The sequence below is a fragment of the Sardina pilchardus genome, chromosome 19, assembly GCF_963854185.1.
Source record: "Sardina pilchardus chromosome 19, fSarPil1.1, whole genome shotgun sequence".
Taxonomy (NCBI): domain Eukaryota; kingdom Metazoa; phylum Chordata; class Actinopteri; order Clupeiformes; family Clupeidae; genus Sardina; species Sardina pilchardus.
Genome location: NC_085012.1, coordinates 24,665,505 through 24,686,476, shown reverse-complemented (window position 1 = coordinate 24,686,476; position 20,972 = coordinate 24,665,505). Strand labels below are relative to the sequence as shown.

The 20,972-nt window shown below is 45.6% G+C and overlaps 2 protein-coding genes across 2 annotated transcripts in view; both read right to left on the bottom strand.

The window, feature by feature from the left end:
* Nucleotides 1-6,074, bottom strand: part of flt1 (fms related receptor tyrosine kinase 1) — a 39,910-nt gene extending 33,836 nt beyond the window's left edge. Inside the window, exons 1-4 of the mRNA XM_062521113.1 lie at nt 5,764-6,074; nt 3,033-3,123; nt 2,340-2,542; nt 576-700 (exon numbers count right to left, since the gene is read on the bottom strand). Coding sequence (XP_062377097.1) covers nt 576-700; nt 2,340-2,542; nt 3,033-3,123; nt 5,764-5,821 — 477 coding nt within the window. The 5' untranslated portion in view covers nt 5,822-6,074. The remainder of the gene's footprint in view (nt 1-575; nt 701-2,339; nt 2,543-3,032; nt 3,124-5,763) is intronic.
* A 1,427-nt stretch (nt 6,075-7,501) lies between these two features.
* Nucleotides 7,502-20,590, bottom strand: LOC134065967 (suppressor of tumorigenicity 14 protein homolog). The gene is made up of 14 exons (XM_062521111.1): nt 20,479-20,590; nt 20,068-20,287; nt 19,070-19,212; nt 18,427-18,524; nt 17,805-17,914; nt 17,117-17,250; nt 16,288-16,392; nt 15,429-15,539; nt 13,691-13,804; nt 13,193-13,312; nt 11,985-12,168; nt 9,132-9,403; nt 8,127-8,263; nt 7,502-7,669 (listed from the first exon to the last, which is right to left on the bottom strand). Exons 1-14 carry the CDS (start codon nt 20,489-20,491, stop codon nt 7,502-7,504), a joined length of 1,929 nt encoding a protein of 642 aa, XP_062377095.1. The 5' UTR covers nt 20,492-20,590.
* Between the last annotated feature and the right edge of the window lie 382 nt (nt 20,591-20,972).

Here is a 20,972-nt window from a genome sequence, read left to right as displayed (position 1 = left end):
TGTCCATACTTCTCCTCTTTCCCTAACCTGACTCTCATCTGCCTCTATTCCTGATACTGTTCCCAGGCCAGCCTCCGCCAAAAGAGTGCCTCCCTTTTGAGCTGGGTTATGCTCAATGTTTTACACACTTCAAATCTTCCAACCAATGTTCCATTTTAGGCTTTAATGTCTTTGTTATGGGCACTTTAGATAGGTATAAATGTAACTGAATTAATACAAAAATAAAGCAAATAAAGTCTTTAAACATAATTTTGTATCCATCATCATACCATTTGCATAACAATGTGAAAAAACATGTTTTGCAAGATACCATATCCTGTCTGCAATCAGAGTGGTAGAGTGTTATCAGCTGTTGTAGCAATTTTACACGTAGATAATGGCACCATTACAATATCACTGTCCAGTGACTATAGACCATCATGACATCTCTGGTCACAACGTGGCATTTGACATGACGCGTTTATGATACATTTCAGGTGGACAATTAGAGAGAAAGGAGTCTCTTGGTGGAGAATTTAAGTACAAATAGTGTGTCTATTGTGCCATGAGACAGGTAAGCGCAGCTGCCTGCTCACCTTGACAAGCGAGACGGAGACATCAGGTGAGGTGACTCTGCAAGGAAAGACGAGTGGCTTGCCCTCCATCAGATAGACCAACTCCGGCACCTCAGGCTGGTCCTTCACAAATGGACGCTGGCTGTCTGAAACCCAAACAATGGGGTCAGGAACAAACATGCAGCAGTGCTCTCATTTATACGTACGTGTGCGCGCACACACAGACACATACACACACACACACACATATCTACACACACTTGCTCTTAGAAAGCTCAGACATCGAGAACAATCTGGGATCAACAATAAACACTTGCAGAGATTGTTTGCAGGCTATCAAACGCTTTCCCCCCTCCCTGTTGTTTCCTAGTCTGGTCTCAGCCCTTTTTTCTCTCTTCACGCATTCTCGTGCCATTGAAAAAGACCTGGGTGTTGTTTAACGCCATCCCCCCCCACACACACAGTAGCACTATTACCCCCCCCCCCCCTCATTGTTTGTAACAGTGGTGTTATTAAAGGAACGAAAAAAATCTCTGAACATTTTAACAAAAGTACCCCAAGGACCGCGGGATACAGGGCTTCCTTGTTGTGCTTTGATTCCATATAAAAGCGGCAGGGAGAGGCCTGATGATCGGGACCGCCGGAGCGATTGATGGCTCCCGGGGGGCCTGTTGGCCCGTCGGCTTCCCGCCCAGCGGCCCGCCGTTCCTGCCCACTCCGTGCCAAGGGAGGGATGGACGGCCTGTCGCCGTGACGCTTCGGCTGCGCTGCCCTCTGCCTGCTGCCCCTGGATGCCCCCTGAGAGGAGGCGGCCGTCGCCTCCTCTTCCTCCGTCCCGCTCTGCCCGTCTCCTCGCCTCCTCCTCCTCCTCCTCCACCTCCCCCCCATCAACCTCCTCCACCTTCTCCATCTCTCCACAGACAGAGACCGAGACACCCTGCACCCACACCCCCTCGACACACACACACACACCCTCGACACACACACACACTCACACACACACACACACAGTCTGTCCTCTTCACTCCCATAGCAGCACCCCTCTCCACCCTCCCCCTCCCTCAGTGCAGCACAGGATGCAGTGATCAGGGCTGAGAGCAGGAGATAAGAGCAGTGCCCTGGGAAACTCTGCCCAGGGGCTGAGTCTTTCAACAGCTGTGGCTATTTCTGCTCCCGCGGGGCGGCACGTAAATGAAAGTTAAAGGTTATATATAGACACCAAAAAAATGAGGAGGGGGGCAAGAGACAGAGAGGTGGAGAGCGGGAGATAGAGAGAGAGAGAGCGAGAGAGAGAGAGAGAGAGAGAGAGAGAGAGAGAGAGAGAGAGAGAAGGAACAGGCTGGAGAAACTGTGCCAGATACTCACTTAGGAGGATGCGGGTAAACAGAAAAAAAAACACAGAAGTGTTTAGATATTATTGGATTTCCACACTTTCCTGTTTAGAGTTAGCACTGACAGTGAGAACACCAGCCTTGCCTTAAACTTAAGGGTTGGGCGGCAGTAGTGTGTGTGTGTGTGTGTGTGTGGGGGGGGGGGGGGGGGCGGTGCGCTGGCAGAGAAAGAGAGGATCAGGTGGTGAGCGTTTTCAGGAGCACCTATGCATCTCAATCTCCTCATCCACTTTACCAATTCAATTCAATTCAATTCCATTCAAATCCATTCAGCTCAGTCCAGTTCAACTTTTCAGCTCCAATCAAAATAACTATCCAGGGGCATCCGTGAACTTCAACATATCCCTGTATGTCTGTGTGTATACGTGTGTGTGTGTGTGTGTGTAGTCCTCACCTGTGATGTAGACATAGACGGCGGAGTGTCGGTTCTGCCGGTGGCGATAGGCGCAGCGGTAGGAGCCCGTGTGTCGGGGCAGCGCTGGACTCAGGGTGAGCGTGCTGCAGTGCTGCCGCCGGCACATTGAGTGCTCCACGCGCAGGCTCTGGTTGTGGCTCATCACATCGAACGGGGGGACCCAGAGCAGCGCACCTTTGCCCCTGGGGAAGCACAGGGGACAAGCACGTTGGGTAAACACAGGGGACAAGCACGTTGGGTAAATACAGAGGACAACCATGTTGGGTAAACACAGGGGACAACTACGTTGGGTAAACACAGGGGACAACCACGTTGGGTAAATGTGAAGACCACTCTCTTGCCTCCAAGTCTATCAGTTCTAGTGAATGATGCAGCCAAATACTACAACTTCTCCATGATGCATCAGTGATGGGTTTCATCTCAAAAGGCATTTGTCAAGCTAGTGCAGGTCAAATAAATATAGCCACAACACACCTTTACTCACAGCCTTTACTGGAGGGTTTAAGTCAAATTAAAAGTGAATCATGTCTAAACTACACATAGATGGATAGGTCTGTGTTATTAACTGTAGTTGTGTAATTCACTATGACTTTGGTGGCCTTAAAACTGGAGTGGTGTCTTAAGGTGAGTGAGCTATGTTTGTGGAGGGTAGAATGAGACTGTGTCTTTTACCTGCACTTAAGTTGAAGAGTCTGGTTGGCCTCCAAGACAAGCTGATTCACTTTCACATCAAGAAGCGGCGTGCTGTATTTACCAGTTGATTCTGCAGAAGAAGGAGATTCCTAGCTGATAAGACTATGTTTAATTCAATGTGATCCAATCCAAAATTCCAATAATGGTAACAATGAAAAAATAATTATTATGCGGGTTCACTTATTGTATGGGTAGAGGAAATAATCAGTAATCCATCTTATGTTTTTAATTGCTTTCATCCATCAGAAGTGTCTTGAGTGAACCATGCATCTTGATAAAACATCTCCTTAACATATTCTGATAGGCCCCATATTTCAGTTGTGTGTGTTTTCTGTAGCCTATATGTGTACTAATAAATATAGGATTTAATACATTCTTCTGCCCAAGATTGTTTTTAATAGATTAACAATCATAATGAAAAACAAAAACAAGGAGAGAAATGAAGCTGTAAGAATAGAAATGCATGGGTTTTGCTGCATTACATGACTTTATTGTGACCTTAGCTATATGACTTTAATTAATGTGAATATGTCAGATGTAATCAGGTGGCTTCTCATTATCTGTACTATCAGTAATACTTAATGAATGATCATCATGAACATGCCTGAGACAGGCCAAACAGAGTGACCGCAGGTAGCCTATGCCACTCATATACCCCTTATCATCTCAGGCCATTTTCTAATAGCCTATATGCACTGTGAGTCATCTCCCTATGTAGCCTATATGGAACACTTGAGGAAGTGGAGTCAAGTGTTTTCAAGTCAAGACCTTTCTCAGCAGTGGTCCACAGGGGATTTCGTGAATTGGGCTACTGACCCATTCTCTGACCGTTATCCCATTCATTCTTTAACGCGTATTCTACACATCAGAGTTCCGGAGCAAATCCCCCAGCGAGGGACATGCTATAGGCCAACGTTTCATGGAGACATATAGGCCAGGGAATAGCAATCTAAATATTTTCTCTTGCCTTTGAATAGCCTAAATTGTCCGGTGATTTCGAAAAGACATCCGCAAGCGTAACAGGATAAAGAATATTTATATTAGCCTAAATGTTACTCTTTATTTAAATTATAGCCTACTGATCAAGTAGCCTATCGTTCCTTAATAAAAAGTTACATTCACAGATTAAGGGGAAATTGCCGTTTTTTTCTTATTACATAATATAACCTATGAAAAGTATTTTACACGAATGATACTATTTCAAATAGGCCTACTGTAAAGAATATGTTACCTAAACGTAGCCTACGGTAAAACATTGAAATGCTGCTCAGCATGTTTAATCAAAATGTAACAAAAATCTGAATAAATTCACAGGACAAGCATTAATTTTAATACGAACGTTCACAGCTTTTTGTACATATCTTGATCATGTGCCTCGGCTGGTCATATTGAAACCTAGGCCATCACACAATATCAACACTTGTCATACGGAAAACATTTGATAAAGGATAAACCAAATTGTGAAAGGATGCCACCGTTGCCTCAAGGAATTTACGCCTATGCTTTCGAAACTCATCTTGCTGATAACATTTCCAATTTCCAACGCTACTGCTACTGTAAAAAAAAAATTAAAAGATGGCAACACATTATTACTATTATAATGATCATTATCACGATAATTATGATCATTCCTAATAATTGCACTTCTTCTTATAATTATTATGATCATTATTATTATTATTTATACTACTAGGCTAATACTAATTGTTTTTATGCCTGTTATGTTGTATTATTATTAACAACATTCATCACATTCTACAATTGATATGATATTTCTATACCAAGCAGTTTGACAATGAACTGTTTTAAAGCATTCACACAGGCATTTGTGAAAAATGCAACGTCTCTCACGCAAGGAAATCCATCGGCTTGACCTGCAGCGGGAGTGGAAAGTTGTTGACCAATAAAAATAAAACAGTGACGCAGCGGTGCGCACAGGAGTACACGAGTTCAGCACAGATTTCCTCCCAGTGCGTCTGTTTTAGTCATAACCACTGATTAGCCCGGGTTCCTGCGCACTAGAAAGTTTCCTTGAGGTGGTCATGACCCCGAACTCATTTATATTAGAACTTCCATTTCACAAACTCATCAGGCTCAGGAAATAACGCCCTCGTCGATTCAACCGGGGCCAAATAGTTGGAGACGGACGCCAAGTCAGGGCGCAGAGGTCTTCGTTATCAAAACAACTATTCCTTCTGACTTTAGTGGACAACCAATGCTCAACACGTACATCACTCAATTCCGCATTTCCGTGCCAATAAGTAACCTGCACACCGGTGCGTAATAGTCCGCAACAGCAGTTAAAACAGTGCCTTCAAGCAATTCAAATACGCACAGTAATGCCTTTGATCTTAACTACTGTGCAAATACTGGGGGGATACCCTTGACATCCGTATAACACAATGTGTTATTACTACTATATTGGTTTAGTTTGCTACACTCACATCATGCGGACAGAGTCGGGTCACTCTGTCAGCACATGGCGCAAACATTCTCCAACCTTCACAATCCTTGCGCGGGGCTGTGCACGACACCACGGCAACAGTAACACCACAGTGACCCAATAAATGGGTTGGGTATCATCAGATGTGTGATGATATAGTTTTCATAGTTTATCATTTCGATCCACAATTTACTAGTTATGACCACTGCAACAGGTAGCTAGAATTCCGAAATAATCAGGAGAGTTGGCAAAGAATGTCTTCCTTACCTTTTGCCAGCGCGCTGCCCGACATTCCACACAAAACCAGTAATAAAATGTCAATCATGCTCTCTGCCAAAAGTGTTGCCTTGAAATCTGAAAACCTGACGATATCTTGAAGAAATGTGTAGAAACTTGAAGACAAAAAGATGGGGGGAAAAGAAGATTAAAATGTTCCTCCAGAGGGGATGCACCTCGCAGCACCTCCGTTGCGCGCGGTCGTTTTGCAGGGATGATAAGAGAGATGAAGAAAGTAGTACTATTCCCCTTGGAGTTAGATGAATGTATAAAAGTACATTTACTGGATGGCAAGTTTAGATTCCACGGCAACTCTCTCCCATTCTAACCGGGGCCAGCGATTTATTCACCCTGTCACACCGGTTGAGTGACGCAATGTGATCGCCACACCTCCGCGCCATTGTACAGACCCTCCCTGCGGATTCTCTGATTCACGTTTACGGGCAAATACTGTAGTTGGGAGTCAGTGCCCATTTACTGTACTTTAAGCGTTCCTATATCTGTTTCTAGAATTAGCCATATTTGGTTGGTTTAAAAAAGATAAGCAGCTAGTGATATCAAGTTGCCCAGATGTTCGAGGAGCACAAAAGTACAGTTTTGAAAAATTATCCTAGCTGAAGGGTCTTCTGATGATTAATTACCTTTTAAACGGAGGAATATCCTGCCTTTCTCTAAAATACACCAAAACAGGCGAAACAACACGAAGCAGCTATGAATTGTATTCGGAGACTGTTTAATATAGCACTAATTTCAACAGCGATCTTAAATAAATTTAACAGCTGATTTTGACATTTTTCGCAGGTGGTTCGACAGGACATAGAACATGACTTTAAACAGAGCAGTACCACTGAATGACCACGAGTGGGAGCACGTTATATGTAGCAGCCAAGATGTGTAGTTCATCTTATTCATCACTCGATTAAAGCATGGCGCTTAAGTTGGTATCCGGAGAAATGCCAGCACAGTAGATACACTCGATTACTCGGGATGACATGATACAGTACAGTGATTTGAGGCTTTGGAGTGACATTCAGCGAATAAACCATCATCTTGATGCAGGCTCTATACTAAAAGGACAACTGATACCACATAACTCCACATGATAAAATGCAGTTTACCATCTGTTTTAGCTTGTGCAATACAGAGTTTGATAGGCATAGAATAAAAATGAATATATCATGGGACATACAACTCAGTGATTACTTATCCCAGTAAAGTAGGGGAACTGAAAACTATACTAATTTGAAGTAATAGGTGGTAATATAATAACTACAAGATGTGTCTGAATACTGGGACATAACATTATACACACACAGTAGGACCACACCAAGTAAGACAGAGAGGACTCCTTCCACAGTGACAGAGTCAAGCACATTTCCGGAATGTATGTTCAACCTTTCAGCAACGTCCAGAGTTCTGTGTGTAGGCTAATAAGAGGCAGGTGATGGTGGTATTACAGACATGGTAAGATGTGACCAGGATGTGACAGTGCTTGGCTGAGTTTGACAGACTTCAGAGATGAGGGACCATGGGACGATTAAGGAGGGGCATTGGCATGAGGAAGGCTTTGGGAGGAAGTGATGTGGCTCCACCAGGAAGTTGCAGGGGAGTTGCCGTGGAAACATCCTAGTGTTGCTAGATTAATCACTTTTTCAGGTGTGTGCTGCCACTGTATGTGTGCAAGTCACGCTGGTGTTGTGTCGTTACTTTGCACGACGGAACACCTGCTTTACACCTGGCCTTTAGTCTGCTGATGGATCCAGTCTGTGAACTTAGTGACCTGCGTGTAAACTCCTGGACGGTTCTGCCGGGCGCAGCCCTCTCCCCAGCTCACGATGCCGGCCAGAAACCAACGCCGGCCCTTCTCCAGACACACCAGTGGGCCACCTGAATCACCCTACACACACAAAGACACACACACACACACACACACACACACACACAGAGAGACACACACAAATGATGGATTACCAACTAAACCACTATAAGGGGGACTGTTGAATTATTGTGGAAACACTTCCAGAAATGAATAATTCTTTAACTTTAAAATAACTGCTACAGTATAGCAAATGGAGTCTCTGATATTGCCAACGTGAGCCTGGTACACCTGATAATGCGCTATGTAATGTTGTCGCCCCCTTTGCATGGTATTCAGTATAGTATATTGAAAACTGATAAAAGGGGAAATCCTACATAGTGTTATTAATTTCAAATCTGTAAGGTGGTGTGAAGCTCTTCAAAAAATGAGAATTTCTTTGATATTCCATAGGCAACACTCACAATCATGGGTGTTGTGTTTGCGCACTTGTTATCGGTCAAAGCTACTGCAGAGTGTAAGATGCGCTAGTCGTCACCTGACATGCATCTACGCCTCCTTGCATGTTGCCAGCGCAAAGCATCCTGGAAGTGACAGCGTCGTCGTAGAGCTTGTTGCAAACGTTTCGGTTGATGATGTTCACGGTGGCCTCTTGCAGTAGTGAAGCCAGCTCACCTGTGGGAGAGCCACCACAACGGCACTGTCACTGCACGTCCCCCGAGACTCACCTTTATCACTCGCACACACAACTGGCAATCTGGTGCACAATATATACCGCCATCATGTAGAATACAGAGGGAGCCTCTATCTCCATTGACTGCTAGTGGAGTTGGTAGAGAATCAGCTTTTCTCATAAAGGACAATACAGTATGTTGAGGAGGCTCTTCCAGTCAGCACCGGTCTCAGGAGAGTGATAGCGTTGGCTCGGCACTCTGTGGAGTTACTATGAGCTCTGTAAAGTGCCTTGAGACAACACCATTTGTTATTGATGCTACATAACTGACATTGAATGGAACTGAAAGCTTTTCCAACTGGATATACAATCAACTGAAATAGGACTGAAATAGCACCCCATCATCAAATGTCAAGGATCAAGCATGTGTACATAGTATGAAGAGTATCATTTCATTACGTTGGAATACACAAGAAGTTGCACGGTTAGTTATACAGTAACATTTAGTCATTTACCAGACAGTGTTATCGAAAAAGGAACATAGCACAGTCATGCATGTTTGTGCCTCCTGGGTTTTGAACCCATGACACTGCCATGGCCGGCACATTCCTCTTCTTCTGGCGCCCACGCCACAGGTGTGCAGGAGCACCTGTACAAATCTATGCACATCTGTGCACACCTGCCACACACATCAGTGCAGTAATTTCCTGTTTATTAGCCGCATGGTGTTTAAACCACTGGACAGTATTTATGCAAATTAAAAAAACTAAACCATATTAATACCATATTAACTGCCCCTGTGTGTATTAATCAATTTACGAATAGTTATAAATGGTTGGGAAATTACGGTAACCCACGCCGAGTCCTTACCATCCTCGGTGAGCACCCCCCAGCCCGTGACGAAGCAGCTGGTCCCTGAGCTGAAGGAGTGGGTGGGCGCTGGCACGCAGACGGGCTGAACCAACTCGTTGAAGAAGACGGGGGCGCTGAGCTCCAGCAGGGCGATGTCGTAGTCGGACGTGAACTGGTCGTACTGGGGGTGCTGCAGGATGCGGCGGAGCTGGCGGGTGGCGGCGGCGTTGCTCGCCGTGTTCATGACGCGCATGCCCATGTAGGCACGCCAGGAGCGGGCATCGGAGTATCTGGGAAGCACCCGGGCAGGTAAGAATGCATGCAACCAGAGACCAGACACCAGAGCCTACGCAAATGCCTGCTTAATCATCACAAACATACATGCACATGCAAACTGATAGATACTGTATGTATACAAACACTCATAAACTCCACACTAGACACACTCAACACACACAAATTCAACATGCTTGCATGCTTAGAGAGACCCCTTGCAGCACACACACACACACACACACACACACACACAAACATACTTTCATACGGTTAATGAATAACAGGTATAAAAAACAAATGAGCAAAACAAAAAGATAAAAACATAATTCAAGTTGCCACACAAACATGTCATTCATTATGTGTAAAAAGCAAATGAAAATGGAATACTCATAGTGGTAACATATTGTAGATATCAGTCACTGATGGAACAGGGCAATGTTCCCTATAATTTTTTTCAGCACTGAGCAAAACATTTTTTTTCTGAGCGCAGGTTTTACCGCTGTGAGCAATTCGCAACCACGCGACCTGCCAAAAATGACCATGGCCCCCCCCCCCCCCCCCCCCATATATATAATTTACATGACAATAATGAGAAAGTAATTTTGTTAAAGACGGTTAATATGATGCTGTTTAATTCATTTATAATGGTGCACTGTCACTTTAAGACACTTGCCGGCACACTATGCTGTGCCTATGGCCTTCTCACAGTCTATTATAATGCTCAGGAGTGCATTACTCTTTGCGTTTTTCTTTTAAACGTTTCTTATAAAATGGAGATATCAGTTATCAACAATGACAAGCCAGCTGGATCCCTTTTGTGCACGCTCAAATGCGTTCCCAATCAAATGAGTAACATTTGAGCTAGCCTATTGCAATGGAGATTATAAAGAGTATAATCTGTAACATGCTTTGACATTGACATTGCAAACGTTCTCTAAGCATAGTGTAAAGTAGCCTGGTCCTAACCATCCCATAATACTACCATTTCATTTCGTATTATGGTCTGGAATTTCTTTGCTCTGAAGCGCTTGCAGGAAGCGGGAAGTAACGCCCAGTTCTGGTTTGAATTGATTGGACAGCTCTCACCCAATCGGCGATAGTTACTCATAACAACATAGCGCAGGCGTTTAACGTCATCGTCACGAGCGCCCTCCCCCTTTCGCCCCCACCAACCCGTCTCTTCGTTTATTGGCTGCTTTCTGGAGGGGGGGCGTTCTGTTACAATTCTACCGAGCAGAATGCTCCACAGAGGAGCACGGCCAGACTCGTAGTGGAGGCAATCCTTGGCCGGAAGTACGTGGATGGCTCGCGAGGCTAAGTGTAAAGCAGTTTGCTGTAACGTTTACCAACGCTGTTGCTGGGAAAAATAGCGAACAGCCAATGATCGGGCAAAATCTATGATAAACTAATGCATGCTCGGCGGGCTGCATTAAAGTGCGTGACGGGCTGTAGCACCCCTGCTTTAGGTAATCAAGCTTCCACTCGGACAAAGTTTTACCACTAGCGAACTCCCCTTTCGCTTTTGCCTCCGAGCAAATATGTAAATATCTCTGAAAGTTTTATCCTACCTGGACCATCTTTTGTGTCAGTTTGGACTATTTCATCTAGCCACTCATTTTTAAATGTTAGGCAGACCTTTTTCTGGAGCACCTGCTCAGCCTTTCTTTTCGTCATGGTAACCGCCAAGAGCCTTAAAGGGATAATCCGGAGTGAAATGCACTTTAGACCAATTTTTCGGACTATTGGGAGTACATACGTTGAGTTGACACCAAAATCATGTCATTCGGATGTATTTTGAGAAAGTTCGAGCTCACCGTTTTTAGGCAAAACTCATTAGCCTGGAGGTGACGCGGGCATGTCCATGTCCAAGTCAGTACCTTTCCGGAAATGTCGTTACTGCAGCTAGCAACGTTTTAACAACACTTTATTAACATTTCCGGAAAGGTACGGACTCGATTCAATTCATTCTGGACTCTCTATCCGACCACATAAAGACGTGGGAATACTTCGGTTTGGCTTTAGGGACCCTCTACTCACTACCACGTAAGTGTAGTGTTGTTTGGAACAGTAGAAGAGGTATAAAAATAGCGTTTTGTAGCGGCGAAAGGACATGCCCGCGTCACCTCCAGGCTAACGAGTTTTGCCTAAAAACGATGAGCTCGAACTTTCTCAAAATACATCCGAATTACATGATTTTGGTGTCAACTCAACGTATGTACTCCCAATAGTCCGAAAAATTGATCTAAAATGCATTTCACTCCGGATTATCCCTTTAAGAATAATTTGTTTGTAACGTTGTCTACATCCGACTTGGTTGTCAGACATGTCAGTATTTTAAATGTTTGTTAACTAGGCTACATCGCGTTTGATAGTCACATTTTTAACCCCTGAAAAAAAAAAAAATAGTTTGTGCGGTCTGAAAAATATGCGCGGTCTGAAAAATCTGTTGCGCGGCCACTTTGACTGGCCTGCGCATCCGCGCACGCGCGCAGCTTAGAGGGAACATTGGAACAGGGTCAGCGTTTTATGCTTCCCGCGGCATGCAACTCAACCTGCGCTGTGTGATGTATGACTATAAGCCAGGTGTGTCCTCACTTGATGGCGTCCGAGTCCTGGAAGCAGTGGGCGGCGGAGAGCAGCCATCGGCTGGACACCAGCGAGGCGCCGCACACGTGGCCATAGCGCTCCATCTGCAGACTGACCTGCCATGGCCAGGAGCCCGTCTGAGCGTCCGCGCCGCCCACGATCTTCGCCTTCTTCCTGGGCCGCGTACCGCAGACTGCAGCCAGAGACAGGAGATGGAGGAGGAGATGTTGGGAGGAGATGGAGGAGGAGATGTTGGGAGGAGATGGTGGGAGGAGATGGTGGGGGAGATGGTGGAGGAGATGGTGGGAGGAGAGGGAGGAGGAGAGGGAGGAGGAGATGGAGGAGGAGATGGTGGGAGGAGAGGGAGGAGGAGAGGGAGGAGGAGATGGAGGAGGAGATGGTGGAGGAGAGGGAGGAGGAGATGGTGGAGGAGAGGGAGGAGGAGATGGTGGAGGAGATGGTGGGGGAGATGGAGGAGGAGAGGGAGGAGGAGTGGAACGGAAGAAGATGTGGATGGATGAGTAAAAGGTTGCGGGGGTGGGAGGAGTGGAGAGAGTGAGAGGAGAGGACAAGAGAATGGGGAGTAGAAATAGAGGAGTTGAGAAAGAAAGTGAAGATGGAGGAGAGGGACAAGTGCAGAGGAGTTAAAGGATAAGAGGAGTTACCCAGAGTGCTTTCTGACAGTGACTGTCTGAACCAACTTACAAGAGAGCCTACTGAAAAGACTCTCCCACACTGAAAACAAGTACTCATTTGTCAACAAGTTTTCTGTTTACTTTCTTAAGACAGCACATATTCAGATATCTGAACACAAGGACTTGAAAGGCAAGACGTTTGTTTATTAGAAATAGAATATCTGAGGCTCCACACTTTAGAGATATCTAAAGAGAATAGTGTCATCACATCTATACATTTACACATGGAGCACAGTGTTAGGTCAGGCAGGTAGCAGAGTCTCGCTAGCTTCCCTGGATGGCCAAGCTGACTGCCAGCTGATTGTCCAGGCCCTGCTTTCATTGGTGATCATTAAGAGTGCTTATTTAAACTGCCTCTGCCAATCTGCTGCCAGTGATTTTTCTGCAATTTCGCCACCAACCTCCTTCCCTTAAACCCCTCATACTTCCGACTTCTCGTTTAAACGTTGACTTGACTAAGCAGCTGAGGTTCTGGAGGTTCTGAGGATGGCGTCATGGAGATGGGTGAAGTGCGGAACTCACCGCAGCGCATCTCGTCCGAGCCGTCTTTGCAGTCTTTGATTCCGTCACACTCTGGGTTCATCTTGTTCACACACTTCCCATTGGCACACTTGTAGGATGAAGGGGAACAGCCTTTATGGACTGGAAGACAGGACTGTTTCAGTATGTGCTCAAAGTGTGTGTGTGTGTGTGTGTGTGTGTGTGTGTGTGTGTGTGTGTGTGTGTGTGTGTGGGTGTGTGTGTGCGTATGAGAGAGAGCGAGAGATAGAGAGACAGAGAGAGAAACAGAGAGAGAGAATGAGAGGGCTCTACCGTAATTTGAAACATGGGCAAAGTCTTAAGACTTATGAGAAAATGCATGTACTAAATGTGAATTTCATTGCTGACTGAGCAAATAGGGAGAGGGAGAGAGAGAGAGAGAGAGAATATCTGTGAATAAATGTGCAGGACAGTGACCTTAAGTCACTCTGTTGCAATTGTGTCTGTGTGTCTGTGTGAGAGTGTGTGTGAAGCACTCACAGGCTCTTGTACAGTTGAGCTCATCACTCCTATCCTTGCAGTCGATCACTCCATCACACACCGAGGCTTTTGTGATACACACCTTATTGGGACACATGTGGTAGCATTTCCCTGCTTCAAGAGAAAAAGACATATCAATAGCTTTTCCTTGAGTCAACTCTTTTCCTTCTCAATGAACAATACATAGGTATTGTTCATTGTTGTGTTATGGTTACGCTGTTATCGTAGGGAATCTAATCTAGTCTAATCTAATCTAGGGACATACAACACTGTCAACATTGCTCAGCTCTGACAAAGGCACACAAGAAATTGGAAGAAAGCCTGAAGAAGCCTGGAGCAGTTTGGAGGAGTTTTCCAGCAGATATTCCAGAGCTCTATCTACTGCCACTGTCTCACAGCCATGGAAACACAACTATTCTCATTCCCAAGAACAGCAGCCTTGAATTCCTGAATGACCTCTGATTCATAGCCCTCACCTCCCTTGTCATGAAGGCCTTTGAGAGGATTGTGAAAGCTCACATTATCACATCAACGCCACAGCTTCAAAGATGACTCCTCTTCAGCTTGCATATTGTGCTAAAAGGGGTGGGTGATGGCAAACTCTAAATACTTAATGCCTTCCATGAACATCTAGAGGGCCCAAATGCTGATGCCTGCCTCCTATTTGTGCATTTCTCTTTTGCCTTTAACACCATCCAACCTCACCCTCTCATGCTGGCTAAAACACTCATGCACTTATACATGTCCACTGGCTAACCCCAGGGTTGTGTCCTCTCACTACTGCTTTTCATAATGCTTGTACACCGGTGACTGTAGAAGCTGCCATCCTGATTATCATATAATGAAGTTTGCTGATGAAAATGTTCTCCTTTCCCTGCTATCTGGTTCTGTCCAAGATCATGGTCCTGTCCTCAGTGAGTTTGTGGAATGGTGTGATGGCTCCTTTTTGGAGCTAAATGTTACTAAGACCAAGGAGATGTTTATTGACTTCACCAAGCATGGAGGACGCTGAACGGCTACTATAATCCATGGGCAACCAGCTAAAGTTGCACACGAATACAAATAGCTGGGCACTGTCATTGATGACAAACAGTGTGTTGACTCTGACATACTGTAGAGGTGATTATTAAAAAATGTCAACAGCGGCAGTATTTCTTGAGGAAGCTTCACTCCTTTGGAGTGAGAAGGAAGATTATCAACATTTTCACACCTCCTTTATTGAAAGTATACCGGCCTTTTCATCTCTATGCTGGTTTCGCTCCCTCTCAATCAAAACTAAGAATCTTCCTCCAGAGCATTGTGTACAGATGTTCTAAAATCATTGGCCACCCTTTTCAGTTTCTGATATCACTGTACGATAAGGCAACACTAAGGAAAGCCAACTGCACTTTAGAAGACTCTATGTCCCACAGTTCCCAGTTTTTGAATGAGTGCCCTCTGGCAGGCATCTACGCTGTCCAAATAAATTGAATTGAGAAGGTGGACTTCAGATTTCATAACATTTTGGTAAACATTTGGTAGACAGTGTTATCCAAAGTAAGCAACACACATTACACTGCGCATCAGTTTTAGCATGCATCCTCTTCAAATCTCTGCTATTTCTAGTTTGCCCCAAGAGCTTCACTTTTGATTGAGAGTGCACTGTCCCTGCATAGTACAGTCACTGATCAGTACTACAAGTGGCAATGGAAGTGGACATGTCATGTACATGCTCCGGTGGTGTGTGTGTCTGCCTTACCACAGTTGTTCTCCTCGCTGCTGTCTCCACAGCCGGCCTGGGAGCCACACTGACTGCCGTGAGGTTTGCACTGCCCATTCCCGCAGTACACCTCACCTGGCCTGCAGGTGGCTGCAGCAGCAGGAACAACAACAAGACCAACAATATTATTATCACTAACAACAATAACAACCATCATCATCATCATCATCATCATCAACTCCAGTCACTGCAGTACATGCACTCATGTTTTTCTCATTGAATAATAATCTACTCACATTTTGGGTGTTTTTGCCCATCAGATAGGGGTACTGACTTACTATTACTGATTATGGTCTCGGGGTACTGACTCACTATTCTCTACTGGTACAGAAAGAGTGTAGGGTACTGACTCACTATTCTCTACCGGTACAGAAACAGTGTAGGGTACTGATTCATTGTGTCCTAAGCCTGCCAAATATTGCTGGAATCTGATGCTATGCCTGCCAAATATTGATGGAATCTCATGCTATGCATCTGATGCAATGCATGGCTCTGGACGGACTGTTCTACAGTACATCCAGACTGCTATGTACTGGGGTGATTCATACAGTTTGCCAGTCACTGCTGAGAGTGAGAACAGAATAGGACAGAAGTAAACAGGACAAACCCAAATGTTTCTTTAATGTAGATAGACTGTTTTTATGTTGCAATATGTGAAACGATTAAGTGATTACTGGCAGAATTAAATCGGAGCAGACATTACTAATTTTCAGCTGTCAATGTGAAGAAACATGTACTTTCACTTCGATGGAACTTTATATTGCATTCTGAAAAAAACATATCATAAGTGGGTGCTTTGAGAAGGAGTGTGTGTGTGTGTGTGTTCTCAGTAACTCACAACACTTAGTCTCATCCCGCCCATCTCTGCAGTCCCTCTCCCCATCACACACCTTCTTCAGGGGGATACACTGCCCATCACCACAGCGGAACTGTCTAGGGCAGGCTGAGAGAAACACAGACACAAGCACAGACACAGACACACAGACACACACACACACACACACACACACACACACACACACACACACACACACACACACACACACACACACACAGACACAGACACACACACACACACACACACACACAGACACACACACACACACACACACACACACACACACACACACACGTCCATTACTGTTGCTGTCTACATTGACCTATTACTGTAAAACAGCTGCTTTGCATTCTTTCTCTCTCTCTCTCTGAGCTGCTCAAAACACTCACAGCAGACGGAGGAGTCGAGTTGTATTGCGCAACTGGAGCTCTCAAGCTCTCAGTGAGAAACAAAGCAGACCCCCACTTTGAAAACCAGGGTCCTACAGCACTTCACCGGAATCTAGGCCTGAACCCCAACAAACACCAGGCAGCAAAGGCCCAAAAAAGCACGCGTTTAACAGGAAGTAATCAGGAGCAGAAGACGACTCAAAAGGAAGGGCACTTCTGCTGAAGTTGACTCACTATCACCACTCTCTGGGGCACTACTGCCAAAGCACGCAAGAGGTGCAGCCCCAAGGCAGTGGACAACGGGGTGACCCAGAAACCTTTAAAACGCTGGCCCTGAGCGTGTAAGCCAAGCCCCACGGAGGGTCACCCCCCACCCCCCCACCCCCACGGCGGCGGTGAAAAGGAAGTGGCGCTGGCGGCCACTGGGCCGAGGGACTCACTGGTCTCGGGGGAGAAGGCGCGGAACAGCAGCTGAAAGCCCTTGTGGGTGAGCGACTCGTCGGAGCGAAAGTGCAGCAGCACTGGGGAGGAGTAGATCCGCTTCCGGCTGCTGTCCACAATGGGGTTGCACAGCCTGACAGGTGGGAAGACAACACACACACACATAGACACACACACACACACACACATAGACACACACACACACACACACACACAGAGACACACAGAGAGACACACACACACACACACACACACACACACACATAGAAGAGCACAAATAAGCACATGTAAATCCTTATGTTTACACACATAGTGATACAAACAAACATGTGTAAACACATATGCACACACGACACACACACACACACACACACACACACATTCACGCATGCACATACATACACACACACACACGCACACACTCACTCACACACTCTCGCACACACACATTCGCGCATGCACACACACACACCCATACGCAGTCACACACACACACACACACACACACACACACACACACATAGTCACTTGCTAAATTTCTCATCACGGACCACACACTTGACATAACTGAACATTCAGCTTGCGCTACAAAGTCAGTATGACGCAGGCGGACGAAACCAGCGGTCATGCGGATCACGACACCGATGCCACAGCGGAGCCGCTGGCCGAGATGGTCATCGCACTCACCGGACCCCGTTGATTTCCAGCCAGTCTTTCTCACAGCCGCTGGTGGCTGGCGAGTCCTGAATGTCCAGCATCACAATGGTTATGGAGAGCAGGTAACCAGGGAACGGCGTCTGACAAAGAGGCAAGGACGGCAGAGACACCAGATTTAGCCCCGGCGTCGGCATCGGAAAAAAGGAAAGAATGCAGTGACACAGTTCGGGACGAGCCACTGACACTGCCTTCAGGTCACTATCAAAGGGTGGCCTTTGTGCTCTTTCAAATGGCGTACTGTACCATGCATATTAATACAGGTGGAGAGAGAATTAGACCATTGAGGAGCAAATAGATTGTTTCAAAGGTTCACATTTCTTCACCAGGGGACTCCTTTACTTCATGTTTCCCATCTCTTGAGACTCCAGCCATACTCATACTGAAGTCACCATTCAATTCCAAAGCCCTAGTTCATCTTTATTAGTTGGGCTGCCCAATCCTGATTCTGCATTGCCACCTTATCTGTCCATTCTTATGTGGTAAGTATATTACATGTTAATATAAACTGGTATTTAAAAAAAACCCAAAAAACAAAAAAACAATCTCTTTCTGATATTTGATGAACTATGAGGTAATGAGGCCTTCACCTCACCCTTAGTTTCCAGCTGCAGTCCATGTTTGGTGCGTAGTTCGCTGGAAAATACGGTGAGGTCAACGAACCGTTCCACGACGAGATGAAGCCTCCACAGTCTACAGACAAGAGCAAAACAAAGGCCCATGAGATCACGTAAGACATGAACGCTAGATAGCAAACGTCCATGAGATCACGTACGCCATGAAGGCTGGGTCTGGACAAAAAGTATTTTACCTGGAAGACACGTGAAAAAAAATGCTTCACTAAAAATAACACTTCCAAGAAAAAGTTACAAACATGATTGACTCAATAAGGAACTAGCAGCTGCTAAAAAAAATAACTGAACTTCTGAATAAATCTATTGATTGATTGATGGAATTTTTTTTAACTCCTTAACCAATATGGATTAACCAGTATAGGAATTTTCTGCATATTAGCCACATTGTGTATAAGCCGTAGGACAGTGTTTAATGCTAGTTAAAAGAAACAAAACCATATTAATACCATATTAACTGCCTTGTGTATTAACTTTTTGCAGAATCGATGTATAAGTGTTATATACAGTATAGCCATTGTGACAAAGACTCAAACCTGTCTGTGTCTGATTCAGTACCACTGTATATGAGATTATGAGAACACACACACACACACACACACACACCTTCTTTAGGCACGGCTTGGAAGTAGGCTTTGAAGATGGCTCCATGTCGCTGCCTACTGAAGGAGAAGGTGACCAGCATCACGTTTCCAGATGAGGTCAGCTTCATTACGGGCGATGACCCGGACACTGGCAGGCCACACCACCTGCAGTGCATCAGCATATGGTTGGGCAATGCAACGCATACAGTGCAGTAACATGGCACACTGACACTGACATCATCTGATGTGGATGGGAATCCCCCCAAGCAGTGCTTCTGCACTATGATGTTGGGCCACTCTCATTACAAAAAAAACACTCATTTATCAAACTCTCAGGTTTCATGTCTGACATGTATAATATACCTGATAATGTGATTATGTTCTCATGATTATGTTAAGGTGGAATATCACAGGGCATCACCAGAGATACATATGTGATGGGATCTGGGGAAACCCATCACATGCTGGAATTTTACCAACTTGACATTCTGATACCAGCCAAAAATCCAGGATGTTGCTAGGAGGAAGCTACCCAGGATGTTGCTAGTGGAAGCTATCCAGTATGTTGCTAGGATGGCATCAAAACAGGTTTTCCCAGATTCTATCACATATGTCTCTCTGGTGACACTCTGTGGTGTTTTACCTTAATCTAATAATGAGAATACAATATAATAATACTTTTATTATTTGATTTGACGAAAAGAGGCTGTGGAGGCAATGGTGTTTTTTGCCCCCAACGGCACCTTCTAGGCAGCACAGCCTAAAAGGCACTACCTTTACCCTATTCCTAACCTTAACCCCCCCAACCCTCATCCTACCCCTAAACTGAGGGGAGTAGTGCCTTGAGGGCATATAATACCAAAGACCCGAAAAGAGGGGGAATCACATTGAGATATGTATTCCTATTTTGCGTACGTGAGCCCAGGTCAAGAAGATCCTGCATCTATCTAGGATAGATGTCTACCTGCCAAGACAAGACAAGACACACACGCGCACACACACACACACACAAACGTCTACCTGGCGATGATCTTGTTCTGCAGCGGGAGCAGGAAGTCGTAGGCGGAGAGCTTGTGTGCGGAGCAGCTGCCTGGCGTGGCGCCCTGCAGGGTGAGCACCACCAGCCGCACCACGTGACCCGAGGGCACCCGCAGCCGCCACTGGTAGTAGGGCTTCTTGGGGCTCACCAGGCTCAGCGTGCGGTTGTTACCGTACTTGGCGTAGAGGTCAAAGGACATGGCTGTGGACAGGGGAGGAGAGGGAGAGTTGGGCATGACCAGAGCGAGGGTACAAAAGAAGAGAGAGGGTATTAAAGAATACAAGACAAAAGAAAATAAAGAAAATAGAAAAGACAAAAGAAGAAAAGACAGAATGAATGAGTGGGAGAAGTGTGAAGGGAGAAAAGAGGAGTTCAGCTCGGTCTCTTCTGACCTTGGAGTCCCATCTGCCACTTGCCACTCTGCAGAGAGTTCGGATTCTTGATTTTGTCTGCCTTGTCATCAGAATCATCGTCATCGTCGTCATCATCATCATCATCATCGGCCAGACCTACACAGACACACACACACACACACACACACACACACACACACGCCCGCCCACTCGAGTTTAATATAAAAAAAAAAAACCCAGATGAATCAGATCCTGGGAAAAGAAGACCCATTTATTGGGAATCCCGGGAAATAGCCAGCCTGGGTACACCCATGCTAGGCTGGGTAAACCCTGCCTGAAATGCCGACAACTTGGATTTCGCCCTGCAGCTCAGGCTGGAAACCTGCACATCTTTCTCTTCTGCTTCCTGTTCACATCTTCTGGGTTCAATCACAAACTAGCGCTTATCCAGAAGGGGAACCCCGATCGTTACCGTATGACAACAAAAGACGCTCACTAAGCTCACTAAGGAACTAAGGAAGGAAGGCTAGCTC

What these genes read in the sequence shown, in the direction of transcription:
- LOC134065967 (XM_062521111.1), bottom strand. An exon ending in CCAAGCCGTGCCTAAAGAAG is followed by an intron (nt 18,525 to 19,069) that starts GTGTGTGTGTGT and finishes TCTTGTCTGTAG; the next exon opens with ACTGTGGAGGCTTCATCTCG. An exon ending in CTCGGACGAGATGCGCTGCG is followed by an intron (nt 12,169 to 13,192) that starts GTGAGTTCCGCA and finishes CTCTGGCTGCAG; the next exon opens with TCTGCGGTACGCGGCCCAGG.